Below are 22,042 nucleotides of genomic sequence, written 5' to 3'. Positions count from 1 at the left end.
TCCCACCGTCTGCGTGCTCAACCTGGTCCCAGCTCTGGATCTCACCTGGGGAAAGGTGCTCAAAACGAGCCACTCCTGTTCTCAACTGACGCCGGCCTCTTGCCAGGGGACTGAAGCCCACCGTGGACCTGAGCACTCAGCCAACCCCACCCTCCATACCCCAGCATGCTGAACCCAGAACACAGTCAGGAGAGTAGGGGCCAAGGGCCGTCAACTCAAAACAGCACTCTAGAGCTGCAGCCACGCCCCCCGGCTGGAGTGGAGGCCGCCGGAAGCAGCCGCTGGGAGTCGGCAGTCCTCTGTGCCTACCTCACTCCTTCCCGGCTCTCCTCTGTCTTACACCTGCCTCCCCCGACCTCTAGGCAAATTTAGGGCCATTTATCACCCACCCACTGTACCAGGCTCTTTCCCTCTGCTGTCATTCAACCAGCTCCACCGTAATGTGTGTCAGTGACCCGTGCCCCTGTCGGGTGGCACGCTCTGAGAGATGGGGATAGTGTCCCGTTTATCGTGTCCTCGGTTCTTAGCACCCCTTGGTGGTCCGCCAAGTTCAGTGAGTGGTGGGCTGCACCAGGGAGGAGACGTTTCCTCGGGGCCCCTTCCTAGGCTCCCAGGAGCTCTGGGGCAGCTTCATTTCACAAATGCATACTGATCGCAACACTCCCAGGTTTCTTTTTATTAGCATTTATTCTCAATCCCTATTACCTTCCTATAAGAAAGAGCTTTTTGCCCACAATCTTCCTGCTCCAAATCTGACTCCAGACCCTGCACAAGGGGCCGTACACCACATACACAATCAGATGGTGAGGGAGCGAAGCCTGCAGCCACAGCAGTGCTGATGGTAACTCTTGTCGGCCAGAAGAAACCACTAAGGTAGCAGAAAGAAAAATGCTTTATAGAAGGGCAGGTCACCAGGAGGGGCAACCACTGTCCACATGGGGCCCACGGGAGGTGTGGGGTGGCTTTGCATTCGGAGCACACAGTCGGCCTAGAAACCGGAGCAGCGGCTGTCGAAGGCCCCGTTCCGGAAGGAGAGATGTGCGGGGCACCTGGGGGGCGCACGCGGGTGGGCGCACCCCGGGGGGCGGCGGGGTGGCTCAGTCGGCGGCGCTGGGCCTGGGGCGCCCGGGCACGCTGTGCGGCCTCCCGCCGGCGCAGAAGGCCGCCTTGGCTCCGGGGGACGGCCGCGGCCTCGCGGGCACCTCGGGGGCCCTGCGGAGAAGCAGAGGGGTCAGTGTGGCGGCCCCGGCTTCCTCGCGCCTGGCGCCGGCCTCGGCGGCGGCGAAGACCAGCCTGGCACGTGCTGAGTTGGACTTCACGAGGGAGCGCCAGGAGGGCCGGCAAAGGAGAGGGGGCTCCGCAGGAGCGGAAACCCCAGCGTTTCTCCTCCCGTTTCTGATTCCCGCGGGCATGCTCGCCAAGCGGACACAGTGGACCCTCAGCGACTTCAGGGGCCCGGCCCTGAGGGCGGGGCCTGAGCGGCGCGCCCTGCCGGCCCGTCCCGCCCGCGACCAGGCTCTGCGCCGTCCAGGCCAGAAGGCCGGCGCCCGGGTGAAGTCAGAGCGCCCGCAGGCCGCGTAGGACCGTGTGCCCTCGGCCTCCAGCAGGTGACATGACCAGCAGGCAGCCGGTCTGCAAGAGGATGAACCCCAGCCTGTGCTTCTGACGTTCTCCGAGAGCTTATTTCTTCCTGATATCTGGCAAGAAGATATTTTACAGTTGGGCTTGCATAGTTTATGAGTAATGGGAAGACAGTCAGTAGACTGTCCTTTCCATGGAAAGTTCCACTGAACCTTACAGAACCAGCTTCCTCTGAGATTCTGACGGCAAAGTAAACTGTCGGGGGAGGTTAACTCACTTGGACAGGATGTCCATGGTTTGCTGGGTGGCCAGAGTCCTCTTGTCCTGGGGTCCATATAAGAGGGTCTGGATCTGAAGACACTGCAGAACACCAAGTAGTAATCGTGAGGTTATGAGAATGTCACTGAGAGCATTTTTCAGGAAAATCAAGTCTCCCTTGAATGAGAGAAAGAATACCTCATTCACAGACCCCTGCTATGAAGGAATTAGTGCATTCTCAAGGTTTCAGGCAATGGCACCCCACTCCAGTGGTCTTGCCTGGAAAATCCTATGGACGGAGGAGCCTGGTAGGCTGCAGTCCATGGGGTCGTGGAGAGTCGGACACAACTTCACTTTCACTTTTCACTTTCATGCATTGCAGGAGGAAATGGCAACCCACTCCAGTATTCTTGCCTGGAGAATCCCAGGGACAGGGGAGCCTGGTGGGCTGCCATCTCTGGGGTCACACAGAGTCGGACACGACTGAAGCGACTTAGCAGCAGAAACAGCAAGGTTTCTCCCAGGAACAGTCTGACCTTCAATGTAGATAGTCCGTGTAACTGATTCACTTTGTTGTATAGCAGAATCTAACACAACACTGTAAAGCAGCTATACTCCCAACAACAAAACTAGGGGGGTGGGATTCTCCGAGGGATCTAGGCAACATGTGCACAGTTTCAGTACTGTTTTATAGAACTCACTGTGACTGTTCTGTGCTGTGCTTAGTCCCTCAGTCATGTCCGACTCTCTGCGACCCCATGGATTGTATGTAACCTGCCAGGCTTCTCTGTCCATGGGGATTTTCCAGGCAAGAATACTGGAGTGGGTTGCCATGCCCTCCTCCAAGGGATCGTCCCAACCCAGGGATAGAACCCAGGTCTCCTGCATTGCAGACAGATTCTTTACTGTCTGAGCCACGAGGGAAGCCCAATAATCCTGGAGTGGGTAGCCTATCCCTTCTCCAGGGGATCTTCCTGACCCAGGAATCGAACCGGGGTCTCCTGCATTGCAGGTGGATTCTTTACCAGCTGAGCTACCAGGGAGGCCCTACTGTGACTATCTGTATGCAAAACTATGTTTAAAAGTTGTAATTTTTAGAAAATATAGGCAAGAACATTGCTATGGACCAGAGGAAGGGTTTCTAATTTTAAATGACCCTTGCTACAGCTCAGAAAAGCTTTTAAAATGTTTTTGCTTTTTTGTAAACAAATGCTTTATATGAGCTTTCTATATTCATTATACACAGCAATTTCTTAGAAGCCGATTTGTTTAGGAGTTAAATATTCAGCTGTATATTATGCAGGAGTGGCTTTGTCCTGATTTCTCCCTACTGTCCTGCTCAACAGAGATGAGAGTTGTGCCCAAATGGTCAAAATAATATTGAAGAATGACATGGAGGGACTTGCTTTGCTGAATGTCAAGACCTTTTAAAAAACTTTAGTAATTAAGAGACAGTGGTTTTCATCCAGATAAATCAACAAAACATGGTAGAATCTAACACCTGATAGATGACAGAAGTGGCCCTGAAGAGTCCGTAAGGAAGAGCTGAACTAGTCAGTAAATGGAACTATGAAACCAGTGGGTTTTCCAAATTGAAGGAAATGGATTCCTACCCCATATCAAACTGAAAAATTAACTCCAGATAGTTTCGGGAACTAACTGTAAAATGAAAACCTGAAACTTACAGATGAAAATATTGAAGGATATCTTTTTATGATCTTGAGGTAGGGAGGTATTTCTTAGACAAGATCCAGACACATCAAAAGTAAAAGACTGATGAAATTTAACTACATTAAAATTCAAAACATCTGTGCTCCAAAATGTACCCTAGGCAAGGTACAGACTGAGGGAAAATATTTGCACAAAACTGAACAAGGATTAACATTCAGGATACATAATGAACTCTTATAAGGTAATGAGAAACAAAAGCTATTAATAGCAAAATGATCAAAAGATATAAACAGATTATTCAAAGAAGTTGAAAACAGACTGCCTAATAAACACAGCTAAGCTCACTAGTAACCAGTAATGCAAATGAAAACTTCTAACAGATTGCAAAAAATTATAGTCTGATGATAACACCAAGCTTTGTAAAAATACGAGGCAACAAGAATTCTTTTATATATTGACAGTGGGTACTAAATTTGGTACAACCAATTTGGGAATATTTTGTAGAATGATTTGGGAATATTTAGTAGTGGATAAGTAAACTGTGATATATGTATATTGTTTATAGATGACATCATATACATTTTTGACATATGTATCTATCCACACAGATGAATCTCATGATTCTAGAGAGGAAAAAGCAAATTGCAGATGAATGCGTGTAATATGTGTGTGTATATTTGAATGTAAAACAAAACTATAGTAAAATAATAAAGATGAAATGATATCTATTTCAGGATAGTAGTTATTTGGAAATGGAGTGGGGCATGGGCTTCAACTGTATAGGTCATGTTTTATTTCTTACACTGAACAGTAAATGCAGAAGTGCTTGTCATATTATTCATACTTTTTCTTATATCTGAAATATTTCATAATATATTTTTAAAAGACTGAATTTCTTTTTACATGGTAATAGTTTGAGCCAAAAAAAAAAGTGTGAGGATTTGGAGACTCCATACTAAAGACTGTATTCATTCTTATGGGTCAATCAGAAATTTTTAGGGCTTTGAAAATTAAAATGCAGGCAACCAAAAGGCTTTGTTTTTATGAGCTGTGGAAAACAGCAAGCCCATCTGAAAGTTTGGTTCAATCTGAGCAATTGAAAGTGTGGTTCTGGAATCTGAGAATGCGGTTGTCTTTTGGAGGAAAGGAATATTATTAGATGAAAACATGGCAGGGCTTTTTAAATAACAGAAAATATTCCCTATTTCTTAGCTGAATTATATAACACCAAAATGGAGTACACATTTCCCTGTTATTCTATTTCGTATATAATCCAAATTCCATAAAGGCAAGGATCCCAGCTCTCCCGAGCAGCAAGCCTCACATTTTCTCAGTCTGCACGGAGGCCCTGACCCAGTCTAGGCAACGTGCGGCTCATTCCCTGGAACTGAGCTAACCCTGCTTTAATTCACACGGAGATGGCTGTGACCTTGCAAACTTAGGAACCCTGAGAAAGTTCTGTGTTGCTTTGAGGGGAAGGAGATGGGGACACGCTGTAATTTCTTCCAGCTCTCCTCCCCGTTTGACTGACGGCTACTGGAAGCCTGGGTACTGGCCACCGGGGCCGGGGCCGCAGAGGAGGCTCACAGGGATGGCGGATGAGAAGCAAGAGCGTTCTCCCTCGTCCGGGCGGGGCTCCAGGGTGAGCGCGTCTTACCAGAAGGACTTCATTTCCTCCTACCTGGCCAGGATACCTTCACTCAGTGTAAAAGATCAGGTCAAATTTTAAGCCCCTTGCAAACTTCCCTGTTTATATATGTATGAGGGCCTCAGATGCAGCTCATTTTGAGACGGGCTGATGTTAACATGAATGTTAACTCATTCACTGAAACATTAGAATTTTATTGACATACTTTATAACGATTATTTGAGAAAACCTGAGGTCTCAGGTCGGTCTGCTTTAAGAGGGGGCCTCCAAAATCCAAAACTCAGGAGGAATTCCCATTCTCCTTTGGTTATTGAGCTTTCTTCTCCTTGGCCTCCCGTTCTCTAGGGAGGAAGATACTATTAGCTGAATATTCACGATTCCTGGAAGAACATGGCAGCTGACAGTACGGAGGCGATTCTCACTGGTTCTACTAGCTCTGTCCCAGAGCCTGCGGCTCATTTTCTCTGGGGTGTTGTGTAGAGAGAGTGGCGTTAGGAGAGAGGGCCATGGTTGGGTAAAGTGACCCTTTCCAGTAAGCAAGACCAGAGAGAGGTGAGCCCATCCCGTCCTACCCCCTAAGTCACAGGAGTCAAGACTCTCTTCTTTTTGGTGTTAATAGGTTTCATTTTTAGTCTGTTTATACTCGCTAATGGGCTTCCCTTGTGGCTCAGCTGGTAAAGAATCCACCTGCAATGTGGGAAACCTCGGTTCAATCCCTGGGTTGGAAAGGTCCCCTAAAGAAGGGAAAGGCTATCCACCCCAGTATTCTGGCCTGGAGAATTCCATGGACTGTATAGGCCATGGGGTCACAAAGAGTCGGACACGACTGAGCGACTTTCACTTTCACGTACTCACTAATGAAATTTGCCCAAAACTCTAGCTGAAGAGGGAAGAGGTGTAAAAGGATGTCAACTAGCAGGGACACAGACCCTCGGCCCCAGTCTCTTTTGTGATGACAGTGCCCAGGGAGGACATGCCAGGACAGACAGGGAAGACTGGTTCATCCAGTAGCTGAAATGGTCTCTAACAGCTAACGTTTCTTAAGTAGTGAAATAATCCATTACTGACTTTAACTAGAAAACATCTTACATAGCCGTATACATATGTACATATATATTTATATATATGTAATTAGCTATATATTTTTATCTAGAAACATAAATTGAATTTTTCAGTGTTCCGTGGTGCCTAGCTAAATTTGCTGAAACATTTTTGTGTGAGGTAAGTTTTTCAATTCTTTTGTTAAAAATATTGACAGAGATTAAGTCGACATTGTTAATATCTCACTGAACCAAGTAAAGAACTCCTCAGGCCTCAACAGAACATTCTCCACCAGTAAAGGTATTCTGTACTCTCCCAGTTCTCCCAAGGAGTCCAGTACACTCTGATCTGAAATCAGCCTCCAAAGGGTGTTTGTCATTTTTAAATGGACGAAAAAAAACCCCAATTTTTTTTGTAAAGGTATTCTGTACTCTCCCAGTTCTCCCAAGGAGTCCAGTACACTCTGATCTGAAATCAGCCTCCAAAGGGTGTTTGTCATTTTTAAATGGACGAAAAAAAACCTCAATTTTTTTTGAGTTTTAGGAAGCCATATATCGTTTGTGTTCTCTTGATTTTATCTGCAGGGACTGGGAGAAGTCACTTGTGTTTTCATTGTTCCCTAAATACGAAAGACCTTTCCTGCTTCAGGAAGGCAGAAAAGGACTTGAGCTTCACACTAGTCTATGAGCTGTCACCAAAGGGGCCGTGTCTGTCTTGTTCACCTTTGTGTCCCAGGGCCTTGCACAGTCCTCGGTGCCTAAGTAGATGCAGTATTTGCTAAATTAATGAATGACTAAATAGGTTGAATAAAAGATCCACTTATGAAGTTCTTATATGGGTCTGTAAGACGTGTTTAGACCACAGGGCTCCAGTGACACATCAGCTGCTGAGACGTCTGGTGAGGAAGCTCCATGTGGATGCAGTGTCACAAACATCCTCCATCATAATCTGGGGGCTCAATAGCAGAACTGTGTCCCCTAGGTGCCACTTTCTTTTAGGGGCATCCATAATGCCAGGGGAGTTAGACACAATCTTAAGCATTTGATGAGAACCTTAAAAATTATATTTGACACGACTTTGAGTTTTGAAAGTTAGGTTTCTAAGGAGCCCAGAGGCCAAGGAATCTGGGATTGGAGGCACTGACTTGTCTGCTCTGGCCCACCTCCGAGCCCCCCAGCCAGCACCCTTCCCTGTATGGACACACGGGTGGCTCAGCGGTAGCTGCGGCACAGAGGTTAGCTGACTCAGTCTACTCTGGCTTTAGAAAACTACAACAGTTAAAGACCTGAACCCACAAAGGAGCGTATTTTCTGATTTGCGGGGATCTCTGACAATCTGCAGCTAGAACTAAGGGCCACTTATTTTCATGGCAGTTCCTCTGCAGAAGTGGCCTGATGTCTCCTTTTCTCCCTCAACCTCCAGTCTTAAGTCCTGAAACCACATCATCATTTCTATTGGGAAATTTCTGACAACAGAAGTGCTGCTGGGACATATCCTTTTTAATAAGAGAGGCGGTGCAGCTAGGGCTGCAGTTAAGGAGCCATCTCAGTTGCAAGGTACGAGACTCAATGACGGAAAATGGAGAAAGACGCTTTTCTTGCCTGGGAAGGGTCTGTGCCAAACTTTCAAGCGAGCACATGTATTTTGTCTTTACTTGAAATGAAAAACAAAGCCTGAGAAAGGTAAAATATTTTAAAAGACTAAGGCTCAGAATCTGAAATCACTGCTCTTCTTTACACGTATTATCTGATGCTAGAGTATGTGGAGGAGAGATTACCCAGGAACACATGAACTGTGGTTCTCTTTTTATGTCAGTTCTCAAGGTTAGTATTAAGAAGAAAAGAAGACATCAGAAGTTAAAATATGTGGAAGTATGAAATGCCTTAAATGTTTAGAAAAACACAGTTATGCTTTCATTTACTAAGCCTCCCAAGGCAAGCAGAAATGATTCCTTAAATGATGAACGTGGGGAAATGAAAGGACAAGCCGAGACACAGCTCCTCAGACAGCATTTCCCTATAAAAACAGGGTCACGTGTGGGTGGGGCAGGCCTCCCCAGCCCCTCAGACACCAGCCTCACCCTCTGGACCTGCGTCTTCCGCTGCAGCTACACATTCTCGCGGGTGTACGCTCAGCGCTCGCCAGATGCCAACCCTGCGTCCATCTCGGGGCTGGAGCAGCGGAGGGGGTTTCCAGTGTTGTGCGGGAGCCAGGAATTTAAAAACGTGTAAACAAACACGGCATGGCTGCTCGTAAGAGATATGGTAGAGAATAAAGGATGCAGGCTATGAAAGAGTAAGGTGGGGGAGAGGCCAGTAGTGGTAGAGGAGGCTTGGGTCAGTGCAGGCCTTTCTGAGGTGCAGGATGGGGAGTCAGCCATATGAAGAGGGTCAGGTAGGGGGCAGGGAGGTGGTGGTGGGGTTCCAGGCAGAAGGAGCGGCAAGAGTCTGAGGCAGCATACCCTGCTCCCCTCTCTCTCACACACACCCACACTCAGACACACACACACTCTCAGACACACTCCCTTCCTTGGAAGGCCAATGAGTTAGAGACTTGTGGGTTACTGCCCAGATGGGTAGGAAGCCTCCCATGAGAGAACACAGATGGAGCGGGGCCAGGGCCCCTGGGACAAGGGGACAGGAGAGGAGGAAGAACAGAAGGGAGGCCAGGCCTGCACTCCCCGGCTGCCCTGGACAGCGGCCGAGGAGCAGCCCTCCCTGAGCGTCGGGGCGCCCCCTCGGCGTCCTGTTCTCCCTGCTGCCTCCCTCACTCCTCACCTCCGAGGTGCCCAGGGCCGTGGGTTCTACATGCTTATTGACATCCCTCGACTCCCCCATGACTCTGCTCCAGCCCCTGGCCAGTGTCTCGGAGCCAGCTACCACCATCCTTCTCCAGGACGACTGCAACACAAACCTGCAGAGAACAACGGCGTCAGCGGGCTTGCTGCGCGCCCACAGACAGGCCCTGGCTTTCCTTACAAGGGGACGGCCAGCTGCTGGTAGAAAAGCTGGGGCCGCCTATTTCTGAGCCACAGAGAGCAAGAAATCCAGCTGCCTTTTAAAACGAAGTTTTCCAAACTGCTTTCTCGTGGCCGGGCTCCCCTGTGACGTGGAGCTCAGCCGTCCCGCCCCGCCCTTCCGGAGTACGGTAACATTTCTGGCACTCCCTCTTTCCACTTGTTTAAGGTCACACTGGATTTATGTGGTAGATTTTTGCCTTTCTCTCCATTCCTGGCTGTCCCCCCGTAAACCCACAGTTCTGCATCCGGTGAGGTTTTGACAAGCCCCGGCAGCTCTCAGGCCAGGATGGTCCATCCAGATCCAGTCCTGTACCCTCCAGACCGTGATGCCAATTTAGGAAGGTCTGAGACATCACGCATCCACCACAAGCCACGGTAAGCATTCCCATATTAGAGCAACTTTGCACAGCAAATGTAGCCTTGTCCTGGGCAGTCTGTGTTCAGAGCTTATACATGTTTTCAAAGGGACAGGGAAGATGGAGGCTGTGTCTAGGCTGCTACAGTTACGGGGCTGACCCCGAGCAGAGGAACTCTGCCTGGCAGCTGACGATGTAGGGCAGCCTGTGACCAGGAGACCTGGATTCTGATTCCCACCCAGCCTGTATCAGGCAAAGGAGGCTCCACAGTTTCCCCACAAAAGGTTAAGCCCTTGACCACGTTAACCACCACCTCCCATTCTTATACTCTATCAACCAATCTACAAACATTTCCAGTAACTAATGAGTGCTTCAAGTGATTTTAAGCACACTTCTCAAAACAAGAACAGGATTCTGTATATGAAATCAATGTCAGTATGACCCTCTTTTCTTTCAGAAGGGATCTGAACTGGACTGCTGCAGCCCAACAGTGGGTTAGTCAAAGATGATTAGAAAAATCAGGATTAAGGTATCAAGGACGAATCAGACTCTACTCATGAAAGCAGAATGGGCTAATACGGGGCTCTACGGGGACTCCAAACTAGGCTCTGGATGGTCCAGTATCCAGGGCAATGAGGTAACCACCACAAAAGCTGAAGGGAAAGTGAAACTAGGTGGGCCGCTGGTGGAATGACAGGACGTGAACCATGCGGAAGGCTCTGTGTGTTTGGCAGGATGGAGAAACAGCAGAGACCTGACGGTCTGTTCTAATAGAGACTTGACCTGTGACCACATAAGACCTGTCCAGGATGGGCTTTCTCACATACAAGCTATGAATAAGAAACATTTCCTTTCCCTTCTTCAGATGACTCATCACGGTGGGCTTTGAATTTCTTGGAGAGAGGTCACATAAAATCGTTATTTCATGGAAAATGTTTAATGTCCACATCTATAAAGTCATCAGGTGGTGGGTGGAACCCTGATGGTGACAGTACCTAGCAGGGAGACCAGGTTGCCATGGGACCCAATCTGCACACAGTACCGGGCCCGGGGTTAGTCCGGAGATGCTCCTGGCCTAGGAAACAGTCTCTGTGAATCCCGTTTGCAGCCTTTCCCCTGGGTGAAAATCTAGGTCTCCATGTAGAAAAACCTGAGTTTTGTGGTGGAAATTTCCATCTGGAGCCACCAGAGTTCTCCAGTGCTCCCCTGCAGATGTCTCTGAAGGAAAGGTGGACAACACGGCTTTGTCTCAGAAACACTCCCGCCGTCGGCTCTGCTTCCTGTGCCTTCCTGTTCTCCGTGTGCACAGGGCCACGCCTGGGCCTTCAGCAGAGGCAGGCACGTCTGAAAATGGAGTCAGTGGCCTCCTGCTCCAGAGCTGACAACTCGGGGGAGGCAGCTGTTGTGGTGCTGAAAATACGAGGAACACTGGGCCAGGAGCTTTAGAGAGCTGTGCTGGCTCCACAGAGCTCTGTGCTCAAGATGGCATCTGAGAAGAGTCCAGCTCAGCAAAGCCTGTGTGTGCCCTGGTGTTTGCGGAGCGACCAGTCCTGTCCTCAGGTGGGTGAGAATGGAAATGAGGGCTGTGTGTACCACAGCCAGCACAACCTGCAGACACATGTTTCTGCCCTTTCCTCTCTGACTCTGGCAAGTGGCAGATAGCTTTAAAATGTCAGAGTCAGTGTATTCAGGACTGATGGTTAATGAGGTCAAACGGAAAACACGTCACCAACTTCCACTGCAGACTCTGGGAGTGATGAAGCCTGGAGTTTCCTGAAGCTGAGCTGATTTCCAGCTGAGCCTGAGCACAGAGCAGTGATTCTCAACTTAAGCTAAACTGCAGGTCCCTGGGCCCCTTGTGCTTTGCCCCAGATTCTGCTTCAGAAGATGACCCTGATGCAGGGGGTTTAAGACCAACGCTTGGCAAACCAGTGGCATTGAGGAAAATGTGGGCTTTGCTTAATGGTAACTTGCCCATAGACAATTTACTTAACTTCTAAGAGCCTCAGGCCCCTTGCTTGTAAATCACAGCTAGTAAGGTCTGACCTGGGGGGCTGCTGTGAGGTTTGGAAGAGATGCATGAGCTGCCCTAGCGGCAGCAAGCCTGGGCCCCAGTGTGTGGTCAGTAGTGGAACCAAAGCAGCCCTCCTGGAGTCAGCAAGGCGACATGAAGGCTTGCGTGGCCTCAATTCAAATTCCTGCTCGTCCGCTGACTTCTGCTGCCTTCTAGCACTCCTGGGTCCTCTCCCCTGCCTGGAGTTGACCGAGCTGAACACTCGGCAGAGGTGTTCTCTTTCTCATCTTCACTGCTCAGGGGAGAAATAAGGAAGCGGGAGCGGAGAGGAGACTCCTGCAAGGAGGGTGACACCTCGGCCGGAACAGCTCTGCCTGGGCCCTTGGGCTTCCTGTGCTCTGCACCCGGCTGGGCCAGGCCCTGACTGGAGCAGCCCCGCTGGCCTCACCTCATCCCCGCCTCAGAACAACCGTGGGAGGGAAGTTGGGCCCCGTGTTGCTGTTATCGCCATTTTACAGATGAGAAGACGGAGGCCTCTTGCCTCAATTCTTGGGCCACCCCATTCCATTTCCAACACTGTCCTCACAGTGATTTTAAAAAAGTCCAAAAAACAAATATAGAGCGATTGTGCCCTGCTTAAAATTCCCTCAGTGGCTCCCAGATGTTAGAGCCGGGTTCAGAAATTTTTTTCTGCAAAGGACAGGTGGTAAATATTGTAGGTTTTGTGGGCCAAGGGATATAAATTGAGCTACTATGTAGGTACTTACCTCGTAAGAGAGGGAACAAACTTTTGTAGGCAAAATTTAAGGTGTAATAATAATAAGTACATTAGTTTTGGTAATCTAGTTCTACTAATGAAAATAATGGTGTTTTTTTTTTTTTTTGCAGGGGGATAAAATTTCACCTGGAGGAGGAAACGGCAACCCATTCCAATATCTTTGCCCGGAGAATCCCGTGGACAGAGGAGCCTAGTGGGCTACAGTCCATGGGGTCGCAAAGAGCTGGACACGACTGAAGCAAGAGCACAAATTTTCACTTAGCTGGGGTTTAAAGTCTGTGTTCTCTACCATCAAATCAACTTATGATCACCTGTGAAATGATTACAGATTTTATAATCATCTGTAAAAGCCATTTTTAACTTAGGGGCCACACAGAAACAGCTTCTTAAACAGGTGTCACTATCTTGCCCCTGAGTCTCCTCTTCCACCTCTTCTCTGATGTGGGAATTCCTTTCTCTGCTCAGCAATGCTCTTTTTCAGGACTACTTATCTGGGCCTCCCTGGTGGCTCAGATGGTAAAGCGTCTGCCTGCAATGCGGGAGACCCTGGTTCAATCCCTGGGTCAGGAAGATCCCCTGGAGAAGGAAATGGCAACCCACTGCAGTACTCTTGCCTGGAAAATTCCATGGATGAAGGAGCCTGGTAGGTTACAGTCCATGGGGTCGCAAAGAGTCGGACACGACTGAGTGAGTGACTTCACTTTCACTTTACCTGGCTACCTTCTCTAATCCCCTCTCTCCCACTGATCATAGTACGAACATGTAGCACAGAACTGAGCACATAATATCAGAGTTAGGGGATTACAGTCTGTAATTCCTTCACTCGCCTCGACTCTCTTAAGGGTAGGGGCTGTGGCAAGCCTACTATACTCAGTGCACATGCCCCCACATAGGGAGGGGCTCTAGTGACCCTGTTCCAGGTTGTCTGATCAAAAGATAGTGATTTTTGCACCCCCTCCACTGTGGGCCACCCAGGGGCCTGAAAGGCACCATTATCTTACACCGCACCACACCCCTGGCCTCAGGTGATTGGTCAAGGGTGGGCACTGGTTCCAAGCCAGGCCTCTCAGTCTTTGCCTGAGAACTTCCAAGCTCTGACTGAGAAATGGCAGTGGGGGCTGGAAGTAAAGCTCTGGAGGGCTGGCCGCCATCCCCCGCTGGCAGGGGAGATGCCTCCATGAGAGAGGAGGAGAAGGAGGTGCAGAGAGGCAGGCAGGGTTCCTGGGCAGAGAGAGCCCTGGTGGCACTTGAGTCTGGCCTTGACTCTCTTGAGGCTCCGCTGGGTCTTTGCCCTGCTAACCATACACCTGTCAGAGCTTCCTTGGAAACCATGAGACAACAGATGCTTCTTTATACCTGAGCTAATTTGAGTTATATTGTCAGTGGCAACCCAAAGGCTCCTACTTATCTTGATCTTGGCATTCTCTGTACTCTGCCACTGGTTTCCAAACTTTCTCTAAGCACAAGAAGCACCTATTCAAACAGAATCTTATTTGGAAGCCCACGAAGGGAAAGTGATGATAGTGTAGAGTAGACGGCATGGTACGGGCTGCCTGGTGCTAAATCCCCACTCTGATGGCTCCCAGCTTTGCAGTCCAGGCCTAGACACATCCTTTCAGCCTCAGTTTCCCTCTCTGTGAAAACAGAGAGCAGAGGTATCCACATCTTAGGGTTACTATAAGGCTTATATAAATTAACAGATATAAACCATTTAACTTAGTGCTGGGGACAGTCACTCAATAAGCATTAGCTTAAAAGTGGGGGTTGGAGAAACCCAGAGCAACTGCCACCCTCAACTTCCTTTCTCACATTTCCCTCACCATAACGTCTTTGGCATCTGTGTCATGTTTAAATTCTCTAAATTGATTGGTATAATATATCTTCCTGGCTAGACCAGAAAGTCTCACAAAGACAAGAAGCATATTTTTCTTGGCTATTGATTGTCTTTCCCCATTCTGCCTACCACAGTAATTGGTCCATAGAAGATATCTGATAACTACTGTAGACTGATAATGAACATATATTATCTCATTACAAAACAGGCAACATGCATGTTACCAAATCTGGTGACTTTTGCAGCAGAATCAGAAGTCATAAAAAGAGAAAAAGTCTTGACTTAAAGGATAGCTCACTCAGAACTAAAGTTAATTCTTTTGATTTAGGCAATTATTTTACTTAAATAGGTTTTCACCATTTTAAAAACTAATTAATGTAATGAAAACACAACATGACAGAACTTATCAATGCATTTAAAGCAATAATAAGAGGATAATTCATAGCCTACAATGCTTTTATCAGTAAAAATGAAAAGTCAAATGAATTAAAGTCCCAATTCAAAAAGGTGGGAAAAATCCCAACAGAGTAAAACAAATAACTCACAAGGAAAGAAAGAATAAAGATAAAATCAGAAATTAATGAAATAGAGAATAGGAAGGCAATTCATCCATGGAATTCAAATCCCATTTCTAAGAATAATTAACAAAATAGACAAACCACTAACTCAGTCAAGAAAAAAATGTGAAAAAACCAACTAAGAATTAAAATGGGTAAATAACTATTAAAAAGGTGGAAAATTTAAAAGTGCATGAAACTATTTGGCAAATCTTTATGCAAATAAATCTGAATGTAAGTGAAATAGATAATTAGCTGGGAAAACATAGTTTAACAAAGTGACCCCATTAGAAATAGAAAGCTTCAACAGACCAACTGTTGTAAAGGAAAGCTTCAACAGACCAACTGTTGTAAAGGAAAGCTTCAACAGACCAACTGTTGTAAAGGTTTGTAAAGGAAATAGAGGAAATTATCAAGGAAATCACCCCACTAAAAGCACCATGCCTAAAGAGTTTCACAGGTGGTGCAAACTTTCAAAAACTAGATAGTTTTAATGTTGTATAAACTCCTTTAGTACATAGACAATAAAGGTAAACTTCCAAATTATTTTAAGGAAAATAACATTGATATTTAGACAAATATCACTTACAAGTATTGGTACAAAATAGTTGCAAAATATAAATATTAGCAAACAGAATCAATATCACATTGAGAATAATTCATTAGGACTAAGTGGATTTATTCCAAGAATGCAAGGTTGGTTTGATATAATAAAATGCATCCATATTAAGTGATCTAAGAAGAATCATCTCATTATCTCCACTGATGCTGACAAACTGAATTATTTTATCAAAATAAAATCCAGCAATTATTTCTAATTAAAAAAATACTCATAAACATAGAAATTCTTGGATACTTCCTAACCACAATAAAATATATAAATCTTAGTCCAAAGTCAGCATATATTAAATGAGGAATCACTAGAGACATTTCCACTAAGACCAGGAATGAGGCGAGAATGCCTATTATTCCAACATTATTTATTATTGTACTAGAGGTATGAGGCAATTCAATTAGACAAAAGTAAATCAATCAGAGGCAGAAAATTTGGAAAACAGAAAGTAAACTGTTTGCAGATGATGTAATAGTATACCTGGAAAACTTGAGAGAATCAGTGCTCAAATTAACTCAAACAGGAAAAGCAGCAAGCTAGCAGAACATAAAATTAACACAGAGAAACCTATGTCAAAAATAACCAGTCAAAATACGCAATGGTGGATTAAACTCCACTTATAATAGCATTAAAGAATATAAAATGCTTAGAAATCAATTTGGTGAGAATGCACGAGTCTATATGAGGCACACTTTAAAACGTTCCTGAGTGAGACTACAGGAGACAGGAACACAGATAAAGACGCCCCTTGCTCTCTGGTGAAACGACTCAACATCATAATGATGTCAGTCCTCCCCAGACCCACTTATACGTAACACAATTCTCCAGAAAATATCACCAGATTTTAATGGAGCTAGACAAGTTGATACCAAAATTCATGTGGAAAAATAAACATGCCAGAATATTCAGAAAATCTGATATTCTAGGGGTTTATAAAAAAACAATGAGGGGAGTCTAACCCTACCAGATACTATACCATGCTATGAAATCTCTATAATTAAGGCAATGAGGTACTGGAATTCAAATCAACAAAGGAAAAAGTAGAATAGAAAGAAATTTGGAAACAGACTCAAGTACATGTGGAAATGTAATATTATATAATGAAAGTGTTATCGTAACTCACTGGAGCACAGATGGACTCTTTAATAAAATGGTGCTGGACAACTGGGCAGCCATTTGGGAAGAAAGTAACATTAGAGCCGCACCTTATGCCATCCACACAAACTCCAACTTAAAAAGAAATAAACATAAGTACTAGAGGAGCATGTGGAAGAGCTCCTCTATAAACTGAGGGTACAGAAAGAGTAAAGTAAGCTTGACGAGTTACATTATTTACAAATTTAAAATTATGTGCATGGTGAAGAATAATTGATACTTTATTTTAAAAATCTATGTGCACAAGAGGATTATATATCTTTTGCCCCAAAAAGTGTTAGCTGAGATCAACTGCAACACTGATGTCATCTAACCTAAATAAGCCACCTGTATAGTTTCACTTAAGAAGAGTGCAGTGCAGAGGCAGGAAGGGCAGGAGGATTTTTTTCCGAGTTAGTCGGGCTACAGCTTTACCTTCTTCAGTTTCTTGTGGGCCCCGGTCTGGTTCCCCTGTGCCAGGTCGGCCACACCCAGGAGCCGGTATGTCTCTGCCACCTCAGGACTGAAATCACCGAACACTGCCACTTTGGCCTCCAGGGACTCTCTGAGGATTGAAGTGGCTCTCTGCGAAAGGAATAAAAAGCAGTCTGGTTAAATAAAAATGTTCATTGCCTCCCTATCTACAATAGCTAGGACGTGGAAGAGACCTAGATGTCCATCGACAGATGAATGGATAAGGAAGTTATGGTACATATACACAATGGAATATTACTCAGCCATAAAAAGGAACACATTTGAGTCAGTTCTAATGAGGTGGATGAGACTGGAGCCTATTATACACAGTGAAGTAAGTCAGAAAGACAAATACCATATATTAACAGATATATATGGAACCTGGAAAGATGGTACCAACTATCCTATGTGCAGGTCAGCAAAGGAGACACAGACGTAAAGAACAGACTTCTGGACTCAGGGGGAGAAGGAGAAGGTGGGATGATTTGAGAGAAGAGCATTGAAACATATATATTACCACGTGTAAAACAGATGATCAGTGAGAGTGTGACGCATGAGGCAGGGCACTCAAAGCTGTGCTCTGGGACAACCTGCAGGGATGGGGTGCAGAGGCAGGTGGGAGGGGGTCCAGGATGGGGGACACATGTATACCTGTGGCCGATTCATATTGATTTATGGCAAAAACCGTCACAATATTGTAAAGCAATTATCCTCCAATTTAAATAATCTTTTTTTTAAGTTCAAAGCTGGATAAAGAAAATGCCAGTACCAGTGCCTCCTGAGAAACTGATGTAACTGATATGCCTGATATGTATTTTCACTTTTAAGGGGAACAAGTTTGGGTAGCATGTCTCATGAGCTGAGCCTACTTTCCTTCTCAAATAGGAATCAGAAAATAATGTTCACTGGGTGGAGAGGTTGGCAGGGGGGAGGGGGATGGTGTGAACTCTGAAGAGAGAATGCATAAAAGATCCCTGGAGAAAATGCCTCCTCAGATGTTACAGGAACCAATTTTAGTTGAGTTGAGTTCAGTTCAGTCACTCAGTTGTGTCCAACTCTTCGCGACCCCATGGACTGCAGCACGCCAGGCCTCCCTGTCCATCACTAACTCCCGGAGTTTACTCAAACTCATGGCCATTGAGTCAGTGATGCCATCCAACCATCTCATCCTCTGTCATCCCCTTCTCCTCCTGCCCTCAATCCCTCCCAGCATCACGGTCTTTTCCAATGAGTCTGTTCTTTGCATCAGGTGCTCAAAATATGGGAGTTTCAGCTTCAGCGTCAGTCCTTCCAGTGAATATTCAGGACTGATCTCCTTTAGGATTGACTGGTTGGATCTCCTTGCAGTCCAAGGGACTCTCAAGAGTCTTCTCCAACACCATAGTTCAAAAGCATCAATTCTTCAGTGCTCATCTTTCTTTATAGTCCAACTCTCACATCCATACTTGACTACTGGAAAAACTATAGCTCTGACTAGATTGATCTTTGTTGGCAAAATAATGTCTCTGCTTTTTAATATGCTGTCTGAGGTTGGTCATAGCTTTTCTTTCAAGGAGCAAGCATCTTTTAATTTCGTGGCTGCAGTCACCATCTGCAGTGATTTTGGAGCCCCCCCAAAATAAGTCTCTCACTGTTTCCCCATCTATTTGCCATGAAGTGATGGGACTGGATGCCATGATCTTCGTTTTCTGAATGTTGAGCTTTAAGCCAACTTTTTCCCTCTCCTCTTTCACTTTCATCAAGAGGCTCTTTAGTTCTTCTTCACTTTCTGCCATAAGGGTGGTGTCATCTGCATATCTGAGGTTATTGATATTTCTCCCAGCAATCTTGATTCCAGCTTGTGCTTTATCCAGCCTGGCATTTCTCATGATGTACTCTGCATATAATTTAAATAAGCAGGGTGACAATATACAGCCTTGCTGTACCCCTTTCCCAATTTGGAACCAGTCTGTTTAGTTGAATAGGAAGAATAAAAACTAACATGAAATGCATTGTGTCCTTTACATGTCGAGAACTGTGCTAAACGGTTCATGTGTGTGAGCTCCTTTAGCTCGCACTCTTTCCTTTCCATAAGGACAATTTTAGTCCTCGTTTGACAGAGGAGGAAACCGAGGCACAGGGCAATTGAGAAGCTCGCTCAGAGTCAGACAGCCCACCAGCGGCAGATCTGGCGTCTGGGTCCCAACAGCTTTAATCCCTCTTAGTTTCAGGCTCTTCTTTCTCTGGGCACAGTGATGTTTTTATGTAAGTGAAAACTATAGTTTCCTGGCAATTTATCTACTTACAGAATATCCAGAATATATTCCAGGATTTTCTGTTTCTCACAAGAAATACTTCAAGAAATGAAAAGCAAACATTCCGACATGGTGAAAAGTTAAATAGATTTGACGTTTTGTTTGGTTTGTCTGACTTATTTATACCAACATGGAATAAAAAAAATATGGGTTGGAATTAATCTCTTCAGTCAGACACTAAGACATACGGAGGGAAAGCCCTGCATGTTGACTTCCCATGTTTCTCTGAAATTCTTCCACCATCTCCTCCATGAGAGCATGATTACAGTTAGAGAACACAAACGCCGAATTTAAGAGCTGAACGAAGCAGAAACCGGTGAAGAAGCCTCGCCCTCCGCTTAGCCCTGAAGGCACCCTGCTAGCACTCCCCAGACAGAGGAATTGGCAAGGCCTTTACTCATTTTATTGGCAAGAATATGAATTAGGTGCTGGGGTTGGGATCAGGGAACCGCAGGAAAGGCACTTATAAGAGAAAAACAATTTCTCAGATGGAAAGACAAGTCACTGCTGGGGAAGAGAAGCTGTGTCAGTTGTGAAGTGTGTGACCCTCCTTGGTTCGGGTCTTTCTGATGCTGAAGCCTGTCATGTCCCGTCCCAGGGACCACGAGGCAAGTGTTGGGTTTGGCAGCTTTTCCATGAAAATTGGTTGTCAGACTTGGAGGAGCCAATGGGGGAAAGAAGAGCCCAGCTCCTTTTCCTAAAGGATGCTCTCAATGCCATTGACAGCCTCTAACTGGGGAAACCAGAGATAGATGTGCAAGTCGAGATGGCAGTGGAGAAGACGCCACATGGACACGAGTGTGGAGGAGACGGAGACTGTGACAGTCTCTGCGAGTTAGACAAGTTTAGTGGGGAGAAGGGACGCATAATCCGGGTTCAGGTGGGCTAGGAGGCAGGCTTGGGCACCTGGGCACACAGCGGAAGGGGGAGAAGCACATGGCACGTTCAGGGCCAGTGAGTGGACCAATGTGACCACAGCAGAGAGAACAGAAGGCGGAGCAGAGGGAGGCGAGGCAGGCGCCACAGGCTGGGCTTGCAGTGGAGGCCTTCATTCCAGGCCTCCAAATGAGGGGCTTGGATTTCCTTACAGGGAATAAGAAGTTAGAGAGGGTTCTTGCTGGCAGAACAGCACAGCTAGAAGAATATCTTAACACAGATCCAAAGGAACTTTTTCACTTTCACGTGTGCGTGTGTGCCACAACGCTTTAGTCGTATCTGACTCTGTGAGCCCATGGACTACAGCCCACCAGGCTCCTCTGTCCATGGGATTCTCAAGACAAGAAGACTGGAGTGGGTTGCCAGGCCCTCCTCCAGGGGATCTTCCCGACTCAGGGATGGAACTCGTATCTCTTATGTCTCCTGCATTGGCAGGTGGGTTCTTTAACCACTAGCGCCACCTGGGAAGTGCCACCGTTATGGTAATATATTACTGTGCTATACAATTATATTAAACTGGATTCTATGATGAAAAATAGTGGGGAGAATCTAGTGAAGACTGAGGGAGAGGAATCAGACAGGCTGGTGAGTCTTGAAGGATGGATCCGCATTAGCCAGGAGATCAATGAGGAAGAACCTTCTAAGAGCAGGAAACAAGTGCAGATTAGAAAAGGCCACTGTGGAACTCACATCGGGGGAGGAGGCAAAATAAGACTGGGAATGCCAGCAGAATTCAGATCTTGCAAGGTATTGTGGGCAATGCGGGATTCCAGCTTCTCTTAAGGGCACCGAGAAGCCAATGGAGTATTTTAAAATAGAGGTCCCCTGATCAGATTTGCTTTTTTAAAAGATCACCATGGTTTACTTATTCAGAATAGATTAGAAAAGGGCAAGAGTAGAAGGAGCAGCTGGGGGCGCAGGGTTTGCTAGAGTGGTCCAGGCAGAGATGAGATGGCAACCAATGGATGGAGTTGAGGGGCCTTCTGGAGGCAAAGATGACCAATGAGCTAGAAGGGGTGAGGCATGATGGGGGCACACTTCCTGTCAGACTTCTGCCCTGAGAGCTCTCCACAGAGCTTCCAGCGATGTTCTAGAACCCGAGGCCCCTGGAATGCCCCTCTCTACTTGGCTGGGTGATCCAGAAAAATATGGAAACTCCATTTTTTATGGTTACTGTAGCCCTATTTGGCCTGAGGAACATGGGTACATCTAGATTAAAAACCTATCCTTAAGCTCACATCAGTTGAGAGAAGGGTGAAGCATTAAGAGTTAGGAGAGGGCTGTTGGGCAGGAGGTCTACAGAACAGCAGAGGAAATAAAAACGTTTTCCTCTCAAGGATTTACTTTGATGGGTTAGAGTTGAAAATACAGATATATTTATATATTTATATAAATCAAGCATGCGGCTGTCTGGTAGCTGTTAAGCTTATTATGGAACAAGTTTAAAAGGGTTTAACTACCCTTGGGATAGTTAAATGACTATAAACTCTGAGTCTGGTTCCATTTGTACAAGCCATGGAAAACTTGCCTGTATGGTTCAATGGACAGAGAGCCGTAACTTCTGCACTGTGCAGTTCTTATTTGATATGCAAATTTCATTCATTAGCCAAGATAATAAGACGCACTAATTGCTACCTTCTATGCCAGCTCCAACCACAGGCTATGATAAGCTGGGACTGTCCATCTGGCTCTCAAGTTTTCTAGTCCTTTAGGGTACTTTGCAGGTGGACATGGCATCTGGGTTCTCATGATTTTTTTGTTTTCCAAGAGTGCCTATCCAGGAGCTGGCTGCCTGGCCTTAGGCATCCCTCTCCCCGTGGAGCCTGGCACATGC

The 22,042-nt window shown here is 46.2% G+C and overlaps 1 protein-coding gene across 4 annotated transcripts in view; it reads right to left on the bottom strand.

Moving 5' to 3' along the window:
• Positions 1-1,097: 1,097 nt before the first annotated feature.
• TTC23 (tetratricopeptide repeat domain 23) overlaps positions 1,098-22,042 on the bottom strand; it is a 161,670-nt gene continuing 140,725 nt past the window's right edge. For all 4 annotated transcript variants that reach the window (XM_052659869.1, XM_052659870.1, XM_052659871.1 and 1 more), the window contains 3 exons: positions 16,940-17,089; positions 1,859-1,941; positions 1,098-1,212 (listed from right to left, as the gene is read on the bottom strand). In XM_052659869.1, the coding sequence (XP_052515829.1) occupies positions 1,098-1,212; positions 1,859-1,941; positions 16,940-17,089 (348 nt within the window). The remainder of the gene's footprint in view (positions 1,213-1,858; positions 1,942-16,939; positions 17,090-22,042) is intronic.

The sequence above is a fragment of the Budorcas taxicolor genome, chromosome 21 (assembly GCF_023091745.1).
Source record: "Budorcas taxicolor isolate Tak-1 chromosome 21, Takin1.1, whole genome shotgun sequence".
NCBI lineage: Eukaryota > Metazoa > Chordata > Mammalia > Artiodactyla > Bovidae > Budorcas > Budorcas taxicolor.
This window is presented reverse-complemented; position numbering and strand designations above follow the sequence as displayed.